This window comes from Ammospiza nelsoni, chromosome 3 (assembly GCF_027579445.1).
Source record: "Ammospiza nelsoni isolate bAmmNel1 chromosome 3, bAmmNel1.pri, whole genome shotgun sequence".
In the NCBI taxonomy this organism is placed as follows: domain Eukaryota; kingdom Metazoa; phylum Chordata; class Aves; order Passeriformes; family Passerellidae; genus Ammospiza; species Ammospiza nelsoni.
The window spans coordinates 17,339,702-17,365,600 of NC_080635.1; the positions used below are offsets into that span (position 1 = coordinate 17,339,702).

At 39.0% G+C, this 25,899-nt stretch overlaps 1 protein-coding gene across 1 annotated transcript in view; it reads left to right on the forward strand.

The window, feature by feature from the left end:
• The first annotated feature begins 3,306 nt into the window (after positions 1–3,306).
• Positions 3,307–25,899, forward strand: part of LOC132070507 (serine/threonine-protein phosphatase 4 regulatory subunit 3B-like) — a 144,247-nt gene continuing 121,654 nt past the window's right edge. The window contains 12 exon segments of the mRNA XM_059467288.1: positions 3,307–3,349; positions 3,525–3,560; positions 3,563–4,116; positions 5,348–5,425; positions 5,627–5,740; positions 6,538–6,654; positions 6,849–6,980; positions 7,645–7,747; positions 8,195–8,353; positions 9,001–9,170; positions 9,518–9,657; positions 10,110–10,281. Of these exon segments, the coding sequence (XP_059323271.1) occupies positions 3,307–3,349; positions 3,525–3,560; positions 3,563–4,116; positions 5,348–5,425; positions 5,627–5,740; positions 6,538–6,654; positions 6,849–6,980; positions 7,645–7,747; positions 8,195–8,353; positions 9,001–9,170; positions 9,518–9,657; positions 10,110–10,281 (1,818 nt within the window).

The following is a 25,899-nucleotide window of genomic DNA, read 5'->3' on the forward strand; positions in this document are numbered from 1 at the left end:
TAAAAAGTCCTTTATTTTCCATATCAAATTGATGTTTTTTATGAAATGCTTTCATCACTTCCTCCTCCCCACCATCTCCACAAATGGGAAGACAGATCTCTGGTTCATTGGAGACCAAATATCCTTCAATTCATATTTCACAAAGTACTTTTGCATGTTTTGATGGAGTAGGTAGAAATATTTTTCTTGGTTTATGACATTTTAATTGAAGTGAAAATCCAGAGCTGACCATTTTCATAAAATGAAAATTAAAAATATGTGACTAGGCTTGAAGCATTTTAATTCTCATCTCTCTCATTTATTACACTTTCTTTCTTTTTTTTTTAGAAAAGTGTTTTCAAAGGCAAAAGGAAGCAGAGTATCAGAACTATGAAAAGAAGATACATAGCATAAAGCTCAAACAAGAAATTCCTCAAAACTGACTTCTACCATGATTATTTTACTAAAAATAAATCAACATCTTCCAGTAAAAACTTTATATTAAAGTGATTCTGACTAGAAAAAGTATCACAATTTGTTCCTGCATATAGTCTACTGTTTTCTAAAGACCTCCTGAAAATTTTGTGTGTTGTTTTCCATGGGACTCATTCCATGCCTATTTCAGATGCATTTTTCCATTGATGCTGAATTGATTTTTGCCTTTTTTTCTTACATGTTCTCTGTATTCTTTCCAGATATATTTGTAGCCTATTAGTGCTATAAATAAAGTTAGCTTTTGTAGGTAAGGTTATAAATTGTTCATTAATATAATAAATTCTTGTGCTTAATTTATGTAATAAGTTATGGAGTAATAAGTTATGGAGTTAAATGTGCTGTAATAGGAATGTGTGCCCACTAGAGGGGGGGGTGGTGAGATCTGGGTGAGGGAATTTTCTAGAAAACTACCTCATGAGATGATGACATTAATATGAAATATGATTGGAAGACTAACCAGCCAATGAAGCCTCAGAACTCTAGAATGATTGGCCAGAAATGCACCATGTTATGGACCAGATTGAGAGTGCATCAACCCCGACACTTTAAGAGACTTTAAAACCCCTGGGTGCTGAGCACCTGGGTCTTTCTGCAGAGCTGGTGTCCAAGGAAACACTCTGTGTAGCACACAGTTTTGTTAGTTTGTAACTCTGACTTGCTGCATAGGCCCCAGGCTTACCCTGGGGTCTCCTCTTTGGTTGTCTTGACTTTCAGTAAACAGGTCCGAGCCTTTTAGAAGATCTTGGCTTCATTTTGCCTGTTCATAACATTAGTGTATTCATTCTCCCAGTGCTTTTTCTTACCTTTTTGCCTGGACAGAAAGACAAAATATATTCCAGAGCTCCAAGTCCCAGGGGTTACAAGGCCCCTATCCTATCTTGGTTCTCCCTCGGAGCCAAGGTCAAAACCAGCTCTTTGAGATACATTCATGCATTTTCATCAAGAATGGTTTAGTACCTAAAAAGGGGAAGTGGGAATCAGGGAAGGGTTTAAGTGGGGAAAATTGCCTCACCAGTTATGTCTCTAATTGGTGATTATGCTAATTTGCTAAACTTAAAAAACTGCATTTACCCTGGGGGGGGGGGGGGGGGGGGAGAGGGGTGCATTTTGTGGCCATTTTCCATATATGCCCCTGGACACCTCCAATAAACACCAGCCTTTATATTACCTTCTATGCTAATATTATCTTGAAAGTGTGTGTTGTTTAATTTATACGTTTTTCAAGGAATCACCATGGGTAGAAAAAGCTGGGACAAGCCCTTAATTGTGAAACACTGGACCTGTTCATTGTCATCTGCTTTCAAAAGGCTTTCCAGCTCTCATAGGCTAGTGGAATTCACTGTCACTGATGTCTCCCTATATTGCAGCATCTGTCCTATTTCTGGAAGGGCCAGTGTCACCCTTAGTGAATGTGGTATGAAGGAACATGTAGCAGCTTTAAAGTAACTGACAGGAAGAGAACACTTCTAAGATGTTGCACAAACATGAATTATTCTTTGCACTTACTGAAAAGACAAAAGCAGCTGCTATTAAGAAGCCAACACGGGGTAAGAGGTACAGTTACTACTGATTTTAAGTCTCTTCCAAATCATAGGATCATAGAATGGCTTTCGTGGGAAGGCACCTTAAAGATTATCCTTTTCCAACCCCTCTGCCATGAGCAGGGATGCTTCTCACTGGACATAATTGCTCAGAGTTCCATCCTGCCTGGCCTTCAACACTTCCAGGGGTGGATCGTCTAATGCCTGGATAAGGAAGTTGTCCTCTGCACGTTCCAGGAGTGCCCTTGGTTGCTTGCAGCCAGCTGTATTCCTTTTTCAGTAGATGTTGGTGAGGTAGGTGTTAAAGAATACATTCAGTGCAGGTAACTCGGGATGCAGCTGCAGTACAAGATGCATGTTGAGCTCGGGGGGGGGGGGGGGGGGGGGGGAGGGGGCAGGAGCCCAAGCCCAAGGCAAGAGGCCATGAACTGCCCTTTGCATTACAAACGGCACAGGGACCTGTGGGGCAGCAGGGGACTCAGAGACACAGTAGGAGTTGATGAGCCCAGACATTCATGACCTTGTACAGTGAGGGGATAAAAGCACAGGAGTTTCTTTATTTAAGGTTCCTCCTCAGAGGTGCCAGCTTGAGTTGTTATTTTGTTATTTAGTTACTGAACCATGATTAAACTATTTTGAGGATCTGGACATCTGAGACTCTGCTATGGGAAACCCAGAGTTAAGCAGGTAAGGAAACCTAGTCTGACTGCATGAGAGTGGAGGATACAGCTGTGAAAGCCTTTGGTCCCACATGAGGTGATGTGAGAGTGACTCCAGAGTGGCTCTTGGGTGGCTGGACAGGGAAGTTTCCTTAACACTTCCTAGCCTCCTTCTTCTGAAAAGCCCATAGCCCTCAGTTGTAGTGCAGTTGGGGAAGTGTCCCAGCTTGCTTCCATGATGACAATTTGATCATAGCTAGGTTTGGAAGGGACCTAAAAGCTCATCTGGTTCCAACGCCCCTGCAATAGGCAGGGACATCTTCTACTAGACCATGTAGCTCAAAGCCCCATCAAGCCTGGCCTTCAACACTTCCAGGGATGGGGCAGCCACAACCTCTCTGGGCAACCTTTGGCAATGCCTCACCACTTTTATTGTCCAGCATTTCTTCCTAATATCCAATAGAAACAGCTTAAGGCTATTCCCCCTCTTCCCTGCGTGCCCTTGGAAAGAGGCTCTAAAAGCCTGTAAGAAGGCTGCCCTCCAGCCTTCTTATAGGCCCCCAGCAGGTACTGGAAGGGGCTCTAGAAGTTCTAAAAGGTCACCAACAGACAACAGCTACTGGTCACTTACCATGACCCTGGACAGTCATGAGCCCAACATTCTGGAGTCTGGGAGTTAGAGGGATGGACCAATCAGCAGGCTCCGATCCAAGTGACATCACAATGACTGAAGAACACCTGAGGCAGTTGCAGGGGCAGAGCATTAGGAGGACAGTGCAGAGTGGGCTCCTGTCTTGCTCCTGTCTTGCTCCTCTTGTCCCCTTTGGGTATTGGTGTCATTCTCTGGAAGTTACCCAGGACCTTCTTGAGTCAGAAGAGGAATGCCTAAAGAAATGAGTAGAATTAGTAATTTGATAGACCTTCCCACCTGTGAACTCCACAGACTTGGAGAGATTGCAGACCTAGTGACTTCTGTTCGCCTCTCACGCATCTGTAAGCAAAAGCTAGCACTGGCCTTGAAGAACGAAGGCTATATTCCAAAGCTGCTACAGCTTTTCCAAGTCTGTGAGAGTGTAAAGAACACTGAAGGATTGCATCTTCTGTTTGACATTGTGAGAGGAATTTTGTACCTGGACAAAGCCGTTCTGTTTGAGGTGATGTTTTCTGATGAGTGTATTCTGGGTGTCGTCGGATGCCTTGAATATGATCCTTGTTTGGCTCAGCCAGCATGGCACAGGGAATTCTTAACCAAAACAGCAAAGCTTCAGGAGGTTATTCCTATCAAAGACCCTGAACTCAGGCAAAAAATCCGCCAGACATCTAGGGCACAGTACATTCACGCCATCATCATGCCTAATCCATCAGATTTTGAAGCGGGTTTTCTTTCTACCCTCAATTCCTTCATCAGCTGCAGCAAAGAGGAGATTTTACAGGCATTGCAGGTAAGTGTTTTTTAATGTGGCTTAGATGGGATCTGTAGAGATCCCTCTGGCTGTAGTTTGGAAATGGTTTAAATCTGGTGAACACTGTGTAAGTTAATCACAGGCACAATGTTTTGAATGCGTTCCCTTCTTTCTGATACCTTGGATTTTTTGTATTTTCAAAATGATAAATTTCAGGTGAATATCTTAATACTTTTTATTGGCTGTAACAAAATAAAGTCCTTCTCTTTGATTGCCAAAAAACCTTTGAAACTGGTTTTATATAAGTATTTAAGGAACATGCAACTTCCAGTATTTCATTCCAGGGACATTTATTACACTGTTTTCCATGTAAAAGGGTGCAGAGAAATGTGTGGACAGATATGGCAGAAAGTGCCAAAACACTTGAGAGATTATGATGTTCCTGGGTTTCTTGGAGTGTAAAGAATGAAATGCTTAACACAAAGTGTAGTGTTGTCCTATATATCCTTAAATATCTTATACCAGTAGAGGATGTGAATCTGAAAAGCACATTATAGTCACAAAAGTTTCCCATCTTGGCAAAGCAGAGTGCTTTCATGTGGGAGAGCTGGTTTTACTGCTAGTAAGATTCAGGAGAATGTGGCTGCAGCCAAATTGCAATCTGTTAATGGAATCCTCGGAGAGATGGACTGAAAAGGTGCTTTGCAATGTTGTGGATCCAAAAGAGGGAAACTGATCCTCTTGGGGTGTTCACAGTGTAGTATGAACGGTGCAGGTACAGTATGGCCAAAGTTTTCTCTTGGTTAACACTTTTTATGTTAGAAGTGTTCCAGTTGCTTCCCTAGAAGTTGATGTGCAAAGTGCTCTGAGGGAGTCTGAAACAAATTAGGACTGTCTGTCTCTGTCTTTTTGATGTGTGTGTGGGTGTAACAAATCCCACAGGGAGTCTGTGGGCTTTGGCAGAACAGCAAAGCATAGGGGTGGCACAGCAGAGAAAGAAAGGAAATGCCACACTGTAGAGACAAATTTAGGGATCAGCTTTAGGGATCATCCCCTGTGCCCAGCTTTACCTGTGGCTCTGGTGTCCTGGAGATGCTTCAGTTGCACAGGAGGAGTTCTGAAAGTGCAGGAAATTATCGTGCTGGGTGTGTACTCTAGCATTTGCCTTCTTTGTGATAAAAAGTAATGGCAGTGTGTGATCATAGAAGGATCATATTTTCACTTTCCAGAAGGCCCTGTGTAATTTGTGTTCTTTTTGCATGCTCCACAGAAAGATGAGGAATTTTTGCCTGAAGTTTTTGCACAATTAACAAATGAAGCTACTGCTGGCGAGCAACAATGTGAATTGGTAAGTCAGCAGTCTCAGTGGCTCCTCAAAGACTTTAAATGAGAGGGATGGAAGTAGAAAGCTAAACTGTCCTTAGTTCTGCAGTCTTAGAAGTATTTCTAAGAGGCAGTATGCCTCCAGTGCAAATTGTAACTGTTTCCTCCTTTCAGAGAGTTTTCTGACTCGAATACATAAGACTTTTTCTTTTTTCCTGTGCACCAGATGAAGTTTTTCAAGGAATTCTGTGCCTTTTCTTTCACATTACCTGAGAAAAGAGATGCATTTCTTCAAACTTTGGCAAAGTTGGGATTTCTTCCAACTCTTGAAAGGTTAATGGTAAGTGAAAACTTAGAATTGGTTTTAATAAAATGAGAAAAGTGAGAAAAGCCCACAGCCATGTAGCCTTTCTTCTTTTTTTTTTTTTTCTTTTTTTTTCTTTTTTTTTATCTGCTGAGCACCTTTTCATATGTCTGATTGGAGAGTATTGCTCTGCTGAGAGTGGAGTTTTCTGGTAATGTCCAGAATCCAGAAGCTGCCCACAGTTCTGCTCTGGAGTAGCCTGGCTTCACTGCTCTTACTATTTTTACTTTTCAGACTTCATGATGAAAAAGTCTGAGGGCTGTGAAGCCCCTGTGACAAGGTAGTCAAAAGGTGAAAAAGACTTTTTCATGTGGAAGCTTCATTGTTGTTTTTTTTAATCAGAGAAAATCACATCCCTCAAAGAAAGTTTTGGATTCTTGTTGCCTGTAAATGGGCACAGAAACTGTGGTACACCTTGATTTGTACAGTTGGTCCTTTAGTATAAAATTAATAAATTGTGGATAGCAGGCATAGAATATCAATAAAGTTAGATATTGAAGCAAGTAGGATGTTGTGAATGTTTCTAGCCTAAGTTAGGGCTCTCAAATACACAGAAAGCCTTGTGACCTTTCTAAAGGAGGAAAATAGTAGGAAAAGGATTTGCCTGGTTCCTTACTGTTTTTCTGTAACCATATTATCGTGTTTCTCATGAAAATTTTTGTAACAAAATGTTCTGCAGTTTTTAACTGCCTCCTCTTTGCAGCTTCACATGATAATAAGTACCAAACTTTATTTACTCTAACAAATTAATCTTTTTTTTTTTTCTTTGTGAGGGAATGGGTGATCTGCAAGTTAGAGCTGCTGCTACGGATATATTGTCTTATCTAGTAGAATTTAGTCCAGCCATCGTCCAACAATTTGTAATGCAAGAGGCCCAGCGGAGTGAGAATGTAAGTAAAAGTGGTTTGGAGTTTGTTGAATATACCAGTTCTACGGCAAACAGGAAAATAACCAGAAAAATAAAACCTAAATTTCTGCCTTTTGTTTTAATTCTTATTTTTAAAAAAATTGCAGAAAGTGGGGAACTCATTCTATTCTTGTGAGTAATTATTTTGTCATTTCTTTCTTTGGGTTTTTTTTGCAGGATACCCAACTCATCACTGAGGTCATTGAGCAGATAATCTGTAGTCCAAACCCTGAGTTTGGAGGAGATAATCAGTTGATGGAGATTTTGTGTGCTCTGATTGATCCAGAAAAAATGCTGGCCATAGCTAGTGTAAGAGAACGTGAATGGCAGAAAATATGATACTGTCTTGGTAAACTTAAAAGCCTGATATTCTCTATTGCTATTATTGTGGGCAGAGGATAAAAAAATTATATATAAAAATTTTCTTTAATTGAGGGTACTGTGGTCTGATAGTGACTTTAAATAAGCAAAAGATAAGCTAATTTTCTGATGAAAGGTATGTGTCTGGGTCATCGTGCCAGTATTAAACCACACAATCGCACGTGTCAGTGCCATAGCACTGTCTGACCATAGCTCTCTCATCTGGATGATAAATCCTGAAATATTTTAATACATAGTTATGTACCCGAATACCTGTAAAACCTGTAAAAATGGTTTACAGGTTCTTCTGAGCAAAACTATGTGCACTTCAGAATGGTTTAAGTACGCTTTGTCAAGCACTTTGAGTCACTGATGTTCTTTCCAGTATATATTTGCATCCATGCTGGGAATTCTTTTAGTGATAGCTAGGTTGTTTGGAGACACAAGAAACAAAAGTTTGTCCCAAAATGAAGAAATTGATCTTGTGTGAAGACAGTGCTGCAGATTCAAAGAACTCAGTAGAATTCTTTGTAGGATGTTTCTTCTGTTACTACTCTTTTATTTAAAAGGTTGTATGTGAATGCAGTGTTTAATGAAGTTATTGTTGTTTTAGAATTTAGAAATATTTGAATTTCTCGATATCTTCTACGACCGTTACATTCATGTTCTTACAGCACCGCTTCTGGCTGATACATCAGAAGAATGGTATGAAATAGGTAATGACAATTTAATTTTTTTTCCCTTTGAAGGGCCTTACAGTCCTGGTAACAGCAATAAACCTGTGATGTGTGCCAGCAAGCTGCTGTTCCTCCAGGGACAGGGATTCTGGGGGCAGGACGTTTCATAGCCCTTTCCTGAAGCTGTGAATATTGACATAGCTTGATGGTCTACTTTGTAAAGATGTGCTTCCTTCATGTATATTGAGAATAATGCCATAGTTTTACTAGTCTAATTTTAAAGAATATGTACTGTAAAGGCAAAAAAGCCACAGTTGTGTTTGTTGTTGTGCTCTGACCCAATGTCCTGCTTCCTAAAGCAATCCAGTAAAACAAAAAGTTCACTAAAAATATGTCAGGAACTCCAATAGCAACTGAGCTCAGTGTACTTTGACAGTACATTATTTTTTTTCTTTGTACAACTTATGGCATTACTTTTTCTTGTAGATAATTATCAAACAGCAGAAATACTTGCCTCAGTTTTGCAGCTGTTGTCTTTTTGTGTGGAACGGCACAAGTATCACATGAAGATTTTCATTATCAAGAAAGATTTCCTAAGAAGAACACTGGTCTTGATGAAATCCAAACACAAATTTCTAGCTTTGTGTGAGTATGGAGCTGTCATGATTTCCTTTTTCAAGGCTTTGTGTGTCCTGTGTGGAAGGTGTACCAGTACCAATGTACACTTGAACTCAGAATTCCTGTTCATTTGCTGGGTTTTACAGGCTACAATTAAGTAATTTGGAAAAAATGAGGTAGCAGCTGTCTGTAAGTACAGACTAATGCAGTTTCTTGTGGGAAGAGGATTGTCGTCTCCCTTCAAATCTTCAAATCTCTACAGAGATCCTTTCAAATCTTCATGGCAGGATCCTTTGTAATCAGATTTCCTACCTCATTTCAGTGGAAATGGTGTCCTTTCTTAATAATGTCCTAAATCTGGTTCTCCTTGTGGAGAGTGAGTGAAATTCTGTGAACCAGGATCTTTAAAGACTTAGGGCTTGTTCTGGGAGGGGAACAAGGACAAAAGCACAGTGGGGAGTTAATATATGAACTTTATGCATGCTGGAATGCATTGCTGCTGGACTTGAGAAAGAAATCCATGGTTCCTGAAAAGGTGAGCAGTCAACAAATCTGCTTCTGCACTTTGGGGTGCATCTTCCTCTTGGGGTAACACCAGGTTTTTAAATTCTTCCACAAGAAGATGAGAGCCTGGCATGTGGTTTTTGAATGCTTGAATATCTTTCTTCACACAGGTGCTCTTCGCTTTATGAGGAGGATAATTGGCCTGAAAGATGAACTTTATAACCATTACATCACTCTGGGAAACCTGTTTGAACCAGTTGTAAATGCTGTGTTGGACAACCGGAATAAGTGCAACCTGCTCAAATCTGCTTCAATGGAGTTGTTTGAATTCATCCAAAAGGTGAGTTCAGCAGCAGCCTTAGCACCAACATGTCCATGACCTTGCAGGGCAAGAGGCAAAAGGCAGACTTTTCCAAGATAGCAAACATCTTGTTTTGCTGGAAGAGTCATAAATGGAACTGGGACATTGCTGAGTCTATTGTCTATTTCTAAGGGAAGTTTAATAATTCTTTCTAGATCTCAGCTTTTTTCCTAAGAATAAATCCGATTGCTTCCTGTTTGCTCTTGACAACAATATTTTGGTTCTGGACAAGGAAGCAGTTACTTTCCAAAATAAAAAGTTAAAAGCTTTCTGACTTTCTGTATGTAAACATTTGAGACTGAAACCCTGTATATGTTTTTACTCAGGAGGATATTCACTTCCTTATTGCACATATAGTTGAGAACTTCTCTGATGCACTGGAATCTGTCAAAAACATTCACACATTCCAGGGACTGAAGACAAAATATGAGCAAGAAAAATACCAGCAAAATGAGAAACTGAACAGGTATGGCCCAGTTTCTGTCTTATGAGACTGCCAGTGACTGCCATTCTGCAGGCCTGCTGGTTAGTTTTTAATTTCCCAAAGAGCAGCAGAAGCAGGTGGCTGGGATTGGGGTTGGATTTCATTCTTGCTGAAAACTCCTTGAGTTAGAGTAAACCCCCATCTACCTTTCTTTGAGCAGAGCTGATGTGGTCAATAGATTAAATGTTCTGTTCAGAAAACTCTCAGTTTATGAAAAGCATAATCTTGCTTTGTTCTTCTGAGTTAGGATTCAGTCTGCCTCATTATCAGTCTGCCTGGGTATTTGTGAAGCTTCTGGTGCAGGTGGAAGCAGGGCTGGAGCTGGATTACCTTTTCCAAGTCAATTAATTTTAAAGCTTTGGAAGCCATTTATGACCTGTCTGAGTATGAAACATCAGGCAAAGCTTCAATCACTTGTCCTGTGTCTCTTGCAGTGTCTCCTCCATATTACCTGGTGAGACATTTGTCAAAGCAGCAGTCTCACAGGTGGATGAAGATGTGCAGTTCAGTGAAGGTGAAGAGAAGGCAGCTCCAACATCACCAGCAAGCTCCAATGGCTCCTATCCAACATACACAACCCTGACAACAGTGGTGACAGCCCCCAAGGTGGGAGAGAACTTTTATGGAAGCTTCTGTCCTTACATAGGATAGTAGAGCAGCATCGTGGAACTTTACTGGGTGTAATGTGGAACAGTCAGCAAAAGCCTTGTAACAGGGTACCTTAGTTAGGGACAAATTCACCCAAATCTCGGACTAGTTTCACTAAGAGTGAAACCCTGATTAGTTTGGGGTAAGGTTCAAGGAGGATAAGGTGGGACTGGAGTCTGTTGTTAATCTGGTGGGCACAGGTTAATTTTGCCTCTTCTGCATGACTGAACTTACTCCTTGGCTTTCTTCCCTGCCCAGCTGGTGCCCTGTGTGTGTGATATACCGATAAGATTGCCTTTTTTGGAATCTATTGCCCATCAGGGAATTTATAAGTGTTTTTAAGCAGACAAAATGCAGGAAGTGATACCTATTTTGTGCCTTTTACAGTTGAGAATTATTTGAATCTTAGCTTCTGAGCAGCTACAGAAAACTGTGGCAGGAATTTTATTGCTCACTCCTAAGACTTGGGAGCAAAACAGATATGCGGCATGTATTTTTTCAATGTGGGAATTTCATTTTTTTATCTTTTTCTAATTAGCAGAGAGGTCTATTTGAAGTATTTGGTTATCCTGATGATGAAGATGATGAGACACCGCCAAAGAAAAGAGCTCATCTGGATTCCTAAAGGAAACTGAAAATTTTAAATATGAACTTTTATTATGGGTTTTCCAGTGCTGCAACTGTTTAATGTTAAAACACGGAACCAGCTGCAATCCACCACATAGACCTTTCTTCTAATAGATGTTATTATACAATATTAATGCAATGCAGTGGTAATATATGTTTATAATACAATATAATACAATATAATATAATATAACTAACAATAATATTACAAAATATAGTAGCAATATATAGTAACATATGTTAGGTCTATTTCTCATGGATTAGTTTAATGTGAAGCCATTCCTATGTTTTGAAGATTTAGTTAGTAGTTAGATTAAGGTAGTGGCTAGTTTTAATTGTAGCTCTTGTTTGGAAAAAAATCCTTTTTGTATAGATATATAAAATAGTTTTTTCCATCAAACAAGTTTATTTTGTGTTAAAGATCCCAATGTACTTGTTTTACACCATTTGTAAGTATATGGCAATATTCATGCTGAGCTGTAAAATTCAGGAATTACAATTGGACTCTGTAATTTCATAAGAAGTGTTATTTGTAAGTTATATTTTAATAAAAAGTTACATGAAACCTGACTGGGTGGGTTTGCTTCCTTTCCTGTGACTTACTGTTGTAGTCAGTGATGTCATGCACTGTGCAAAGGGTAACCCCACTCTTGGCTTCCCTTTCAATCGGTCAGGGCCAAGCCAGAACAGGGTTTTAAAAAGATTTCTACTCTTTTGAAACTGAATTGCAGGTGACATCTCAAACTTTGCAACTAAAGCAATTATTTTTGCCTAAAGTTGCATTATTTTAGCAGATTTCAGTATCTGGTTGTCTATAGGCTCTCAAGAGGCTGAGGCCAGTGGTTGAACAAGTCTTCACTGCAGGGATGCTCAGCAGCCCTGCTGCTGAACACATCAGTGAGTTTCATGGACTTTCTGGAAAGTCAATGTCCATGTACTTTGAAATACTGATATATAAGTACTGAGCTGCTTGTCTGAAAGTTCTGTAAAACTAAGTGTAAAATTAGAAAACAAATCCTTTTGCTTATTGATGATGCAATTTATTCTCAAAACATCCATCTTTTCTTGGGGTCTGTGATGAGCTTCTCAAAACCAAGTTGCTTCCTTCCAACTACTTTGCCTTTGAACTGAAAAACACCCTGAATCAGGGTGAAAGCAGCTTGAACTTCTCCAGCAGTGCACTGTCTTCCTGTCCTGTGCTTCCAACCCTCCCAGTGACTTGGCTTTTCCATGGAGGCAATTTGGCAGCTGATGTCAGAACCCACCCTTCCAAATGCCTTGTTCTAATATGTATCAGCATCATGTCACTTCTGTTTCCTTGGCTGAGGAATACAGAGGAAAGATTTCATCATTTGAAAACTCCCAAAGAGGAAAAAAAGAACAGAGCAAATTTTTTACCTATGTAAAATTAGATTTTTCAATAGAAAAATATTTTATTCCATTCAGCTGTGGACAAAAAAATCCCTGAGATTGATGGGAGCCTAAACAGTAGGTCACAGATTAGAAGCTAAAACGCATTTTAGCCATTCATTGGTTAAGTTATTGGTTATCACAGATGTAGTGTTTATTCCCATTAAGTTGCAGCAATCCCCATTAATGTGACATTTCATCTTGCATCAGGAAAATGGGGTTTTCCAAAAACATTATGTGTCTATCTGAACCACATGTTAAGGTCATGTGTTTGAGAAAACTTACTTTAAGATTTTATACTTTGGTCATCTTGGCTGGGTATGAAATGAGAAAAGAAAATAAGAAGCAATGAGATGCACTGCCAGCTGAAATCACTTCGGCAGAAATCTGTAGCATATCTGTCAGAGCACTTTCTTTAGAAGAAACTCATTTTTATTCAACAGTATAAAAGAAATGATCAGCTCCGAAACCTTATATTTCAGGGGGAAATTTAATTATTATATCTAGAATAGTTTGTTAAACAATTTTTTAAAATACTTATTATTACGGTTTCTGTGAGAAGCTGCCCTCTTGATTTCTCAGAGCTGATAATTACTGTGTCTGGAGAGAAGGGATAAAGAAATTGGGTAACATTATCCCTGAAATGAGATGGAGTGCTGCAAGGCAGAAGTGAAATGCAAAATTAGGTAAATTGAAAATGGATAAAATTTAGTTAAGTGGAGACATTTTATGCTGAAAATAAATTTATATTTTAAAAAAACAACAAAGCCAAACCCAACCAAAACTGACCAAACCAGAATAAATGCAACAACTGTTTGATGGCTCTTGACCAAGGGTGGCTTTTTAAGGGTACTCTAGACTTTATAATATTTGAGTTGTTTACTTCAAAAGTGTGTGAATAGATACCACCTCCCGTGCTGCACATACAGGAAAATTTAGATGTCACTAAGAGAGAGTGCAGGAGCCATGAAATCGTGAGTTCAAAGTGCTTCTCTGAATTATCTGTCTATTTAAGAAGATTTCTCTCTGCAAGAGAAATCTCTCTGTTACAGAAGTTAAATAAATCTCTCTGCATGGAAAGTTAACCAGGTTACAAACACTTCTTTGTGGCTATTTAGTATAGCTCATGTTGGTGACTGTCCTATTCCAAATAAGAGATGTGCAAAAGGATCAAGATTTCTCTAAACAAAATTAACGTGCAACCCTTACACTGGTTGTGTTTCTTGTCTCCAGAAAGCAGCAAAAATCTGGGTGGTTCTATCTCTAAAGGTTTGATGTATGAGTGGACAAAAAAGTTTGTATTTGTGTGAGTGGAGTTTCAGGAATACACTAAACATACGGCTCTTCTCTATTTTCCAGCTAGCTGTGGCATCAGGAGGGCTTGTTTTGTGTGACTCTTGTGTATATGCTAGGCACTGTCATAAGAAGTACATGCAGCTTGCAGACTACTCACCACATAAAGCTACTTATTTTCTAGAGCCTTCTCTCTACTGACAACATTTAGGAGACACTAAATTATGAAGCTGTATTTATGGAGACAAAAATGCAGTTTCATCCTCTGAAGCTGTTGCATAAGGTAATTCTTTGTTTCAGGAGTTTGCTGCAGATGTATTTCTGGGGTTATTCTTTGACAGCCTGAGTTAATACACATCTTAAAGCAACCCTTGTGTTCTCTCTCTTCCTGTCTGTATTTCTGGTGGTCACAGATAACAAGGCAGAGAGTATCACTCTGTGCCATATCGCCATGCTTCTATCACTGAGACCTCTTTTTTGTTTGATTTCAGGTTTCTCAGGTGACTATTTAGTGAATTAAAACACAGCTTCAATGTGAAGGACTAAGATGTCAGAAAAGCTATTAATAATGATTATTAATGCCCTGAAAGTATTCAAAGCATTAGATTCCTCAAATGCCCTAGCCAAATTGGATGTTTTTTTGTTTGTTTGTTTTGGGTTTTGTTTGTTTTGGTTTTTGTTTTGTTTTGGTTTATTTCCTAATTTCTGTTGTATCTTAATGTTTGTCATCCTCTTCCTCCTGTATTATGGAAGAGGCCACAGCTGCCTATACTTTTTCTCATCTTGACACCATATTATGCTGCAGTGCTCCCACCTATAAAAGGAGGAGAATGATCCCACCATAAGAAGTCACAGGAAAGTCATAGGGGAAAACCAACATGTGTGAGCTAAGATGATGCTCAGAAATGGAGAAAAAGTAATAGTGGAGGAAGACAAAGGAAGTAACTGGAGGGTGTCTTGAGGCAGGAGGTTTTTTAGAGTGCCAGGAAATGGGTGTTGGATATCTGTGTGGTCTGCCTTTATTAATCTTGCGGGCTGAGCAGTTCTGTGGAAAAGTGATTGCCTGATAGATATTTGCCATGACATCAGTGGGGTAAGGTTACAAACAATTGAGCTCGTTTAACAAGACAAATGAGATGAAAAATATCAGTCATTTGATACATAATACTACAGCTAGGTTCTTAACCTAGATAGATATCTGTTACTACTTCTTCTTCACCAAATTACTTTATCTCCAATCCTGATTTATTTCTCAATGAATAATTTCATTTTCTGTGTGTGGATGTTTAGATTCAGAAAATTACTCTCCATTCCCATATTTTGATTCTTGTATAATTCTCTCTTCACTTTTGCTAGCTACTTCCTATTGAGTCTTCCTCATTTAACATTTTAAGATATTAAAGAGAGGAGAAAGGGAGCTTCTAGCCTCCCCTGAATGTCACATATGGAACTACGTTTGAGGGCTTCTTTTGGTCATTGAATCTTTCCATACTTAAATCACCATTTTGTCTGGGAGAATCTCTCCTAAAATGTTGAAACATAAAGCTGCTCACTCTGTTGAAATCTAGTCAGGTCACATCATTGTGATGTAAAGAATTGCTGTAATAATGTTTTAAAAATGTGGAAATACAGCCCACACAGACAAATAGCAACAGATTCAGACTCTGCTTAAGAGTATTAAAACAGAAGGTGTTAAAGACCTTGAGTTACTGAAAACTTCATAGGAGATGCTTCTGCTCTTGTTTGGAGCTCAGCCCTGCCAGTAGAAATGCTGGATACTTAAGGGAAAATATCTTTGTAATACTGCTAATGAGAAACTGTGCAGGATTTGCCAAGAGGTGAGAGCTCGCTATTAAGCAAATCCTGCAGTGAGAGGCAGTGATTTGTTATATTCCAAGGGTGCCTGAGATGGTGAGCCTGAAGAGGTATATCTGTATGCATTCACAGGTGTCTGAATCTTTGCCCTCACACAGGTGTTTAGTGCTGGTGTGGACTGTTGATGTGTTGATGCTGACCTGTTGTTTCACATGTTTTCCATATATCATAATTGATGATATTTCAAAGGTGCAGTTCCTGCCCTTGGGTCTGGTTCTGCAAGATGTTTTAAGGATTTGAAATTTTATTTTTCAGTGCAAGGCAGAAGGATAGTTTTCATACATTTATCAAAAGTGCAACCTCTCCAAATTAGACATGGAAGTCAAGAGGATAAAATCCTTTCCAGTGCCACAAATGGCTTCAAATTTCTCAAGATAAGTTCTCTGCTCCTTCAGTTCAGCAAAACCAGGACTCAGAGCTCTCTGCAAAATTTGCTCTGAAAGTTGTGTTAACTCCTGAGTTAACTAGCTCAGGGATAATTAACTCAGAGTTAATTAACATGCCAAACATATTACTACAGCTACAGAGATCCCACTGGGTACTTGAATATATTTACTTCCACTACAGCACTGTGGACACATCCAGGAAATTTATCAGAGTCTTTACCCTCTCTTTTAGATGCCAAATTGATTCAGTTTCCCCTGTTTCACATTGTAAAGCTCTCAGGAATCTGGAGACCTTTTCTTAACTTCCTTCTGGAAACCTTCCCAAGGCTGCAGTGGCATGATCACTAGACCTATTGTCTATACGGAGGTAATAACTCCCTATCACAATCTTGTCATCTGCTTATACAAGAGGATTGATGATAGGAAGAGGTTGAGGAGGAGAAAAGGTGGAAAATATTGTCGTAATTGCTTTGTACATTATTGCAAGAGTTTTTAGAAGGGGGAAAAGACATTTTAAAATTATTTCAATCTAAAATACTATAAAATATTGTAAGGAAGAGGAGTGCTACTGTGACATATTTTGTTTATTTAAAAAGATTAATTATTCTTGAATGCTGTGATGGTAAGTTTTCAGTCAGCTCTGACTACTGATCAAATGGCTGAAAGCCAGGAGTTATTTTCTACCCAAGTTTCACCTAGGCAGACAATGAAGGACATTATCCCAATTATACAACAATTATTTTGGGAGAAGAATGTACCATTTGAATCCATAAATAGTGCACTTCATCATCTTAGCATTGTGAAGAGGGGCACTGGAGCTTGGGAACTGCAGACTTCTGAGAGATTGCTTTGTAGAGATTTTCAAAGATGCCATCATGGAGGCAGTTGTCTGGCTCCTGGAAGTTAGATGGCAAATGGATATTATTTAAGTTCTTCTGAATTGCTGGTTTTTGTCTGAGGGCCACCACTGCTGCATGGTCTGTCATGCACTTTGAGGCAAAATGGGCTCACAGTCAGAGCTGCTGCTTGGACCTTCCCCGACATTTCCAGTGACAGACACTACCAGCTCATCTCCTGGCAGACTCAGACCTATCCTGCTCGTTCAAAGTATCTCAGTGTAATGTTGGAGATGCCAGTTATCCCTACAGATAGTCACTCACACCATGTTCTTACAGACAGACCTGAGTTTTTCGTGTTGGACCTTCCACTTCTGAACTTGATGACTTCCCCAAGCAGTTCTATAGTAATGCATGGAGTGCCAACAGGGAAATTTTAGTGTTGTATTCACCCTAGACAAGAAATTTAGTCTGGAGTTTATAGGTGTTTAGTGAGAAAAGTATCTAGTAATGATGAGTTAAAAGTTCTTATTTAAAACAGCGTAATATCATGTTTTAAAAGGCTATGTCTTAATGCACAGGAATATCAATTACATTGGCATATCCTGATTTTTTTTCTGAGCTTTAGTACTTGCTATATATTACATTATTCTATTTAATTCTGAACATTTGGTTGCCTCTATTCCTTGTGTCCTTTCAGCTTTCCTGAATATGAAAATGGAGGTAAGACTTGAGTGAAACATTTGGGATATGGACTTCAAGATGCAGATTTTTTACTTATTTATACAAGTAAATGCCTCATCTTTACTGTGTCTGTTCTTGTTAAGGTACTAAACTCTTTTTCCTCCAGCTGAGATTTCCAGAATATAAAAACATCTCTTTACCTCTGCTAATGCCTGCAAAACTGGCATTTGACCAGTAGCATTGTTTGGCCATGACATTTTTAGAGTAAACAGAAGCCATCCCTGTGATCATCAACTCACTTACTTGTCTTAGCTTTTTCAGTTTGTGAGGTCCACAGCAAGGTCTGTCGCAGGGCATCTTCCCCCATCACACGAGAGCATATCTGTTGCTCATTAGCTGATGAAATAACTCAGGGCATCTCACATATGCTCACCTAAGCCTTGGTGCAATGACTCAATCAGGACAGTTTGCCTTGATGGAGTTAGTTCAGCACCATGGAATTGATGGTTTTAGGTGACAGTGGACATCTTGCTGTGGAAGCACATGTAGGAAGATAAGCTGGAATTTCTGACTGACAGACGCTTCACTTTACAACTCTAAAAGCTACATCAAACTTTCACAAAGCAGAAATCTTCTGCACATTCCCTGGAAACATGTGGAGCTTTCTCCCCAAAGTCATGACACCAATTCTTTGTGCTTACTCTGCTGGGGATTGAGTGAATGGGCTCTATGTACACTATTGTCATTTCAGTGATAAATTACATTGCCTTCTAATCTAAACTGTTTCTTTGCTAGCTTTAATATAGGTACCCTAATCTTGTGCACAGTTTCATGTAATCTACTAGTGGTTCTTTTATACTGTGTAGTAAGTAACTCTGTTTAAGGCCTATTGACTCTTAATCTTCTATCTATTCAATAAGTAATGCATTTTATAATGACCCCATCTACCATTCTGGACAACTTGTGGGCTGAAGTGATTTAGGGGCAAGCTGCCAAAATTCAAGCTGCTGCCAAAAGTCTTAGCCTAAGGCAGGGCTTGTCTGAAGCTCCCATTTGACCCATAACAAGGTCAAATAGGAAAAATTGGAGAATGCTTTCTGGCTCAAATCTTTGAGCAAGATTTCAGTTCAAAAGGTTAGATTTGTGTCTCACCCACCTTTCTTGACTCCTCTGGGCCAACTGACAAGAACATCCTGTTACAACCTAGGTCCTTACTGGGATTGTCCTGCTATCTTCAGTGAAAATACTCTGGGGAGTGTAATTTAGAGAGTAAATTTTGATGAGAAAAATGAAAGCCAACAGAAATTAAATGTGGAGTTTATAGACTGGAAGATTGCTCCTAGGTCTGAAGTGCCATATAAAAATATTTTCTGTAAGACGTTGGGGAACATCCGAATCTACAAACAGGGAAAGGATAAAAGTCAGAGGTTCATCCCATTTAATTTTTAGAGGTTTTTCTGTATTATGAATATGACTTATATGTTATATTCATAGTTGAAGAGTTTGTATTCATAACTTCTTTCAGTCATCAGTTCCTTAGCTCTAGAGTAGACTTTTCCCCAGTGTGTTCAAAGTAATATATACAATATTTCCTGAATGCAAGCATAAGATGCACATTCGACTTTGTTCCTCAGATGTCACAGACATCTTTTGTGAAAATCCTTTTCTTTAGGATTTTTCCTTCTGAGAAGCTAAGAGGCCTCAGAAACAAAATGTAAACAATGGTTATCTGCTGCTGCGGAATGCAGCACGTGGATCTGTGACTGACCTCATGTGAATGTTTGGAATTAGTGACCAGTCACAGCAGAGCTGGGTATCTCTGTCCGAGCCACAGACCTTTGTTTTTCATTCCTTTCTATTCTATTCTTAGCTAGCCTTCTGAGATGAGACTTTTCCTTCTATTCTTTTTAGTATAGTTATAATGTAATATGTATATCATAAAATTATAAATCAAGCCTTCTGAACATAGAGTCACCATTCTCATCTCTTTCCTCACCCTAAAACCCCTGTGACCACTGTCACACTCAGACACTAATTTCTAGTGAAGTACTGAAAATTCAAGTACCGAAGAAATTTTTTTACCTGTAGTTTTCAATAACTGAAGTCACAAACACTGATACCTCTACTAGTGATACTATGTAGTATGTATGTATGTATGCTCTGTAGGAAATAAATATTACAATTGTTCTAAGTTTTAGAAACAACGTATGTAGTTTGTAAATTTTCATCTGGTTTTGCTTTATATTGATAAATCAAGCCTTGTTTTTGATGATATCCAGAAAAAAAAAAAGAGAAGAAAATATAGTTTCTGTAGATTAAGATGAAGCTTTTTTTGTTTACAGACATCAAGGAAAAATTTCAAATATTAGACCTCATGCAACATTTGATTTCCTGAAGATCTCTCAACCTCACTGAAATTAGTGGGGTATATACTCTGACAGCTGCCCTATCAGAGTATAGACGCTTAATTCTTCCATGTATTCAAAAGTTTCAAAGAAGGTTTAGGCATTCTTTGGAAAAATGGAGATAAATGCTGTTGATTTACCATTCTACACCTGTTCATTTGCCATGTAAGAGGCAACTGTACTTTTTACTCGTAGGCTGACCTATCTCTAACTAAAATATTCATGGAGCATCTCTGAACAGTTTAAGCAGTCATCCATTATAGATTCAGGACAGGGTTTGTAGTCTATATTCATACTTGTTTTGATGCAGACCAGCAAAAACCTATGGTTTGTAGCTTAAGAGAATAAACCCAGATGCTAACAAACACAGTAGAAGAAGAAGGCTAGGATTCCATCCCAATTGGAAAAGTCTGACTCTCTGCTCTGTTCCCATGCACTTCTATCCATTTCATACTGGAGCCTCCTCATATGGCCAGGCGTGAACCTAAGTAAACAATGAGGTCTTATAGGGCATGAAAGTGCAAAAAGAGAAAATGAAAAAAACAACAGGGAAAACAGCTGATAGCAGGGGACAACAAATAACAACAATGTACAGGATACAGAACAGCCTGCCTCCATATTCACAATTAGAGGGAGAATACTGACCTCTGCAGACCTTCGGTTTGACATATTTTACCTACTTTCAAGTTATTATCCTCAGATCTGGAAATAGCCAGAATGAAACTGTACATTTGTGCAAAAATTTGCTTTCTAAGAAAGGTCTTCTACTGTGATGGTGTTTGCAGGAGTCCTAGCATGAGGGAAGAGACAAGAATGTTGACTCCATGTTTCAGAAGGCTTATTATTTTATGATATATATTATATTAAAACTATACTAAAAGAAGAAGAAAGGATTTCATCAGATGGCTAGCTAAGAATAGAAAAAGAATGATAACAAAGGCTTGTGACCAAGACAATCTGGACAGCTGGACTGTGATTGGCCATTAATTAGAAACAACCACATGAGACCAATCACAGATCCACCTGTTGCATTCCACAACAGCAGATAATCATTATTTACATTTTGTTCCTGAGGCCTCTCAGCTTCTCAGGAGAAAAAATCCTAAGGAAAGGATTTTTCAGAAAATATCATGGCTACATTCTACTGACTTCTGGAGGTGAGAATTAGGTTGTGCTTCAAAGTGAGAGAATTTACATTTCTCCCTAAGCAAAATGCATTACTTCACTGATGGCTTCCTCTTTTGTGAATATTGACAAAAGGAATGTGTATTTCAAGAGTGCATGAAATAAACAGAAGAGGACGTAAATGAAGTCTGTTCCCTTGCTTTTCAGCATGGAAGGAGGGAGTACAGCTCCCCTTTACTGCAGGGAGACATTGCTGCTTCTCATTCCTGCACTGTCACTTGTTTAACCCATCCTAGGGCTTTTACTTTAATGAGAAAAATATTAAAGCCAAGTGCTGTATTCTGTGGAGCAGATTTTTTCTTGTGCAGATCTCTGCCTTAGGCCACCTCTCATGAAATTTGGAAAAAATCAGTTTTAATTGCACTTTCTTTGCACCCAACTTTAATTTGGTTTATCATTTCGGGGGATGGGAAGTTGTGTTGTGATGGATTATTATGACCAAAATACACTGCTGTCTGTCAATTTGCAGAGGGGTGTAGAGCAATATCATGCTCTCTTCATATGGAACCTTTTCTCTACTACTGAGACTGTTCTCTACTCCTCCAAACCCAGGATCCCTCTTCTGTCTGGGTTATTATGATGTTTGGTGTACTTCATCCCTCTGACAAAAAACAAACAAGTTTGTGGAAAACAACCTGTGGAAAGAAACTTGGAAAATACATCCATTGTCCAGTGACAAAGTTATTTTTTTCTCATATTAAAGTAGTTCACAGCAGGATGTTCTCACCCTAAATAAACTAATGTCATCAACAAAACATTAAAATGTAACACACTCTGCAAAAGAAGTGGATTTACTACCCCGCTGCCTATCTACAATCTTAATAGGTGTGCAAAACCTCTACCCAAATTTGGCTGATTTTGGGATGTGAGTTTTGCTGGAAGAGAGAAATAAGTACTAGGACTTGCTGCACATAAACTGCAGTTGTATGGGCTTCATTGCTGCAGGACATCATGGCATAACACGACTCCTCAAAGTTTTTGTCAGAATTTTATTTCATGAGAACAACTCCTAATTTTTTCAAAATGGAATATTTAAGTGGTTTTATTTTTCCTTTAAATTTTTAAAGAAGACAATAAAAATGTAACTATGATGAAACATATCAGAGCATTTTGACAATGTTGCCATTCACAGTATCAGCATTTTACCTTGAGATGAACGTCAAAGCAGATGTTCCATGTTCTGATTAAAGCTAAAAGAAAACAGCAGTAATTAGAGACAGTTCACACAGGAAAACTCCTGCAGGTTTGCAAGTTTCGTAAAACATTAGAACAAGCTAAATGCTTCTTTTTGTTTGAAATGGCTAATCAAATTTCGGTGCAAATGCAGCCAGATTTACTGTAGGTCTGAGTAGCACTCAGAACTGTCTCCCTAGGAAGCACTTTCCAGGCTGAGGGGTATCCCTAACCTCTGTTTTGGAGGGATGCTAATGAGGACAGGACCTCCCATCTTGTTGCAGCACTGCCCCTTTACATTCTGCTTGTTGGTATCTCAGATTCTGAGGCTTCTCCTTTATTCACAGTTTGAGAAATGAAAGTCTGGGTGAGCCTTAAGGTTAATGTTTTGTGAAGGTGATGGGAGAGGAAGAGCTGCTGGGAGATAGGAGGTTTTCTCAAGTTTCAGTTTTTCAGGAATGTGTTTTGTACATCCCGTGCTGCAGGGATGACAATCTTGTTACCACTCGTGAATGCTGAATTAATGAGAAAGGCTTTCCAAAGTGTAAGAGGTTTGTTAGTTTGAAATCGACTAACGTCTTGTTTGCAAGAGGTTTGTCAGTTAGAAATCATTAAAGAGAAACATCCTTTCTGTGATCCTACAGCAAATTTACCAACTTTGCTCTTTATAGCATCAAGTACACTTCCTATCTGTAGCCACAGGTGCTGGCATCAGCCACCTATTAAATTGCCCAGTGTATTTACTGTTTGAGTCAGTGGGCCAGAGTGAACAAGTGAAAGGTATGTTCTGCCTAACTTGAAGCTGAAGTATTTTGGAGGCATTCTCTATAAATTTTCCTAGTTCTCTGGGTTTGCCTGGTGCTGTGCTTAATGATCTGTTACTTGACCAAATCAAAAAGCTCTGCCTCTGTGTGAGGGTCTGCCAACTGTAGCCAACAAAAATGCCGTGGTTAAAATGATATCTCTTCCTCCATATGAAAGCTAATAATTTTTGATTGTTTTACCTTTAGGCACAAGGTATTTTCAATTAATAAATAAACAAGAAACAAGTAAACTTTAGCTGAGACACGTGAAACACTAATTTTGTGGACAGGTGATCCTTCTGAAGACTACAGAGCATCTATATTGTAGTTACCTGCTATAATTTATCTTACAGTAACAGCCAAAAGCCTCCACTGAGACCTGAAGCAAAATTGTGTGCTATACCACAGTGAGAGGCAGCTTCAGCCCCAAAGGATTTATTACTTCAACAGAGAGGGGGAAACAACATAGCAAATGTGCAAGGGGCCTGTAGGAAACATGAAAATATCTCACATGTGACCCTCTGTAGAGCTCTGTAGAGTGCTCTTTAGAAAGAACTTTGGTCCCTTTGGTTTCCAGAAAGAGTCAGAAGCAGCCATGATCTGTCATGTGCTGCTAAGGAGAAACATGACACTGATATTTTGCTGCAGAAAACAGGAGTTTAGGTGTTAACTCCATAGATATGCTGTGAAAACTGCAGTCTGCTTCTATAACTTTGATCTCTTACTTTTAGTCACACTAATTTAAAACCCATACTAAGTGTTTTTCTGCTCAGGGACTGTAATTAGCTTGCATGTGCTAACTCTAGAAAGATGACTGTAACGTTTTTCAGATTCACATGTGTGAATTCACTCAGATTTCAGCTGAGTTCTCTTTCTCTGTCACACGTCCTGGGAGCAAGTTACAGTTTGGGAGCAGGATTTTGATTTTTATCATACCAGAAAAATTAATGGTTTAGCTAACTGGGAGTGACAGAAGCATCAGTGACTACTAGTGACTGAGAAAGTTCCAGCATTTGAATCTCATTTACCAGGTATAAATGCTAATTGCTTTTGCCCTGTGCTCATGGACACTTTAATGCCTACAAAACCTATAGGCCAAGCAAGAAACAATAGATTCTCCATGTGCTGGGAATGGGTAAAGGGATGGACTCACAGAGCATGTAAAAACATATCTTTGAGTAAAAGGTGACTTATTTCACAAAGGGCCTGATTCAAAGGGTACAAGAGTGTTTTGGAAGTGCTTGTGCTCAGTTTGGAGGTGAGTGGCTTCTTCCACTGTAGCTGGAGTGACAGATGTACAAACTGTGCACTTTCCACACCTGCCTCACCCTTCACCATCCTCCAGCTTTCATGATGTAAAGAAGCACCCAGAGCCTGTTTCAATGCAATCTAGGGAGGCTTTATCACATCTTGGCCCTAAAGAAGATTTTAAGTCCTCATAGTGCCACTTACTGCAGCTCAGTAGCTTCTTAACCACACAAAGACCTGACCATATGGAAAGGCTTATCCTGCCTGTAACTCCCACACTGGTCTGTCCAGATGTGCCTGCAGCATCGCAGACATTCAAGAGAATTTAAAAAGAACACCTTTGGGAAATGCGAGGAGTTAGGGCATGCAGTACTCACTTTAGAGCAAGTGCAGGAGTCAGATGTAGACAGTTAAGGACTTTTTTTTCCAGTCCTGGCCTCCAGATATTAAAGATAATGTTTGAAGTGTGCCTTCACTGTCAAACTCCTGTTCATGGTGATGGCATTTTCTTCGGAAGTTGGTACTGGGGACTTCACCAAAGCTGAAGAAGATGATACTTCTCTCTTCCAGGATGAATATTAACTTTTGAAGTGGTAATCACCACCAACAGCTCGATGGCAAGAGCAACACAAAAATGTAATAAGGCAATTGGGACCAGATGAAAATAATAAAGCTGGAATGAAAGGCATAAATCTAAAATGTGCATGAGGATAATTTACTTTTTTTTAAATAGATAAATATGTGGAAACAAGAGAAGACATAGAATGGCTAAAGCTTTTATGCTGAGTAAGAATTAATGTGACCAGACTGACACTGACCAGACTTGTAACAACTGTCTTTTATTAGATTTTATAAAAGCTTTACATTTGGGGGGCTTTATTATTGCTTTCCTTAGCAAGAGCAGAGAACTACAAGACATTCATCTAGAGTCTGTTTCCGTGAGATAACAAGTTTACTTATTCAAATTTGATGTATTGTGGAAAAATATTTGTGCTCACCTTGTCATAACTGGTTGATCAGTGTTACCCAACTATCTTTTGCTACACACTGTTCTGGATGGAGCTCAGTCCCTGCTGACCGATACATGTTTTAAGTAAGTTCCAACTCCACATGGCAAACTTCTGCACCCTATAGATAACTCATTGACTATCAGGAACAAAAAGTCCATTTATGTGTTTTCAAATCCAAATCTACCAAAATGTTGAGTTCCAAACAGTATAATCCATTAGGTTAACCTACAATATAATCCATTATATTGATGACTTAATAGAGGGAGAGCATTCACCTTCTTAGCAGGATGATAAAATTATGATTTTCTGATCTGGCTTTTTGCATTCTTTCATTCATTTGCATTACAGTTCCTGTAAACTGTTACCGGGGTTCAGGTTCATTTCTCTTGTCTCTCAAACTCACTTAGATGCCTCTCCTTCAGCAGAATCCAAATAAGTCAGTTGAACATCTGGCTTCTTTCCTACACAAAAAACTGTTTGCCTGTGGGAGATGATTTATAATTTTGTTACCCTGTGGTGATCTGACAAGAGTATTAGAGACAGACATTTCTCATCCATTTATATTTAATAAGAAATAGCCATTACCAAGACTGGGACTTTCAATAATTGTGTATTTCCTTCTTCCATTTGTTTTTTCTTAT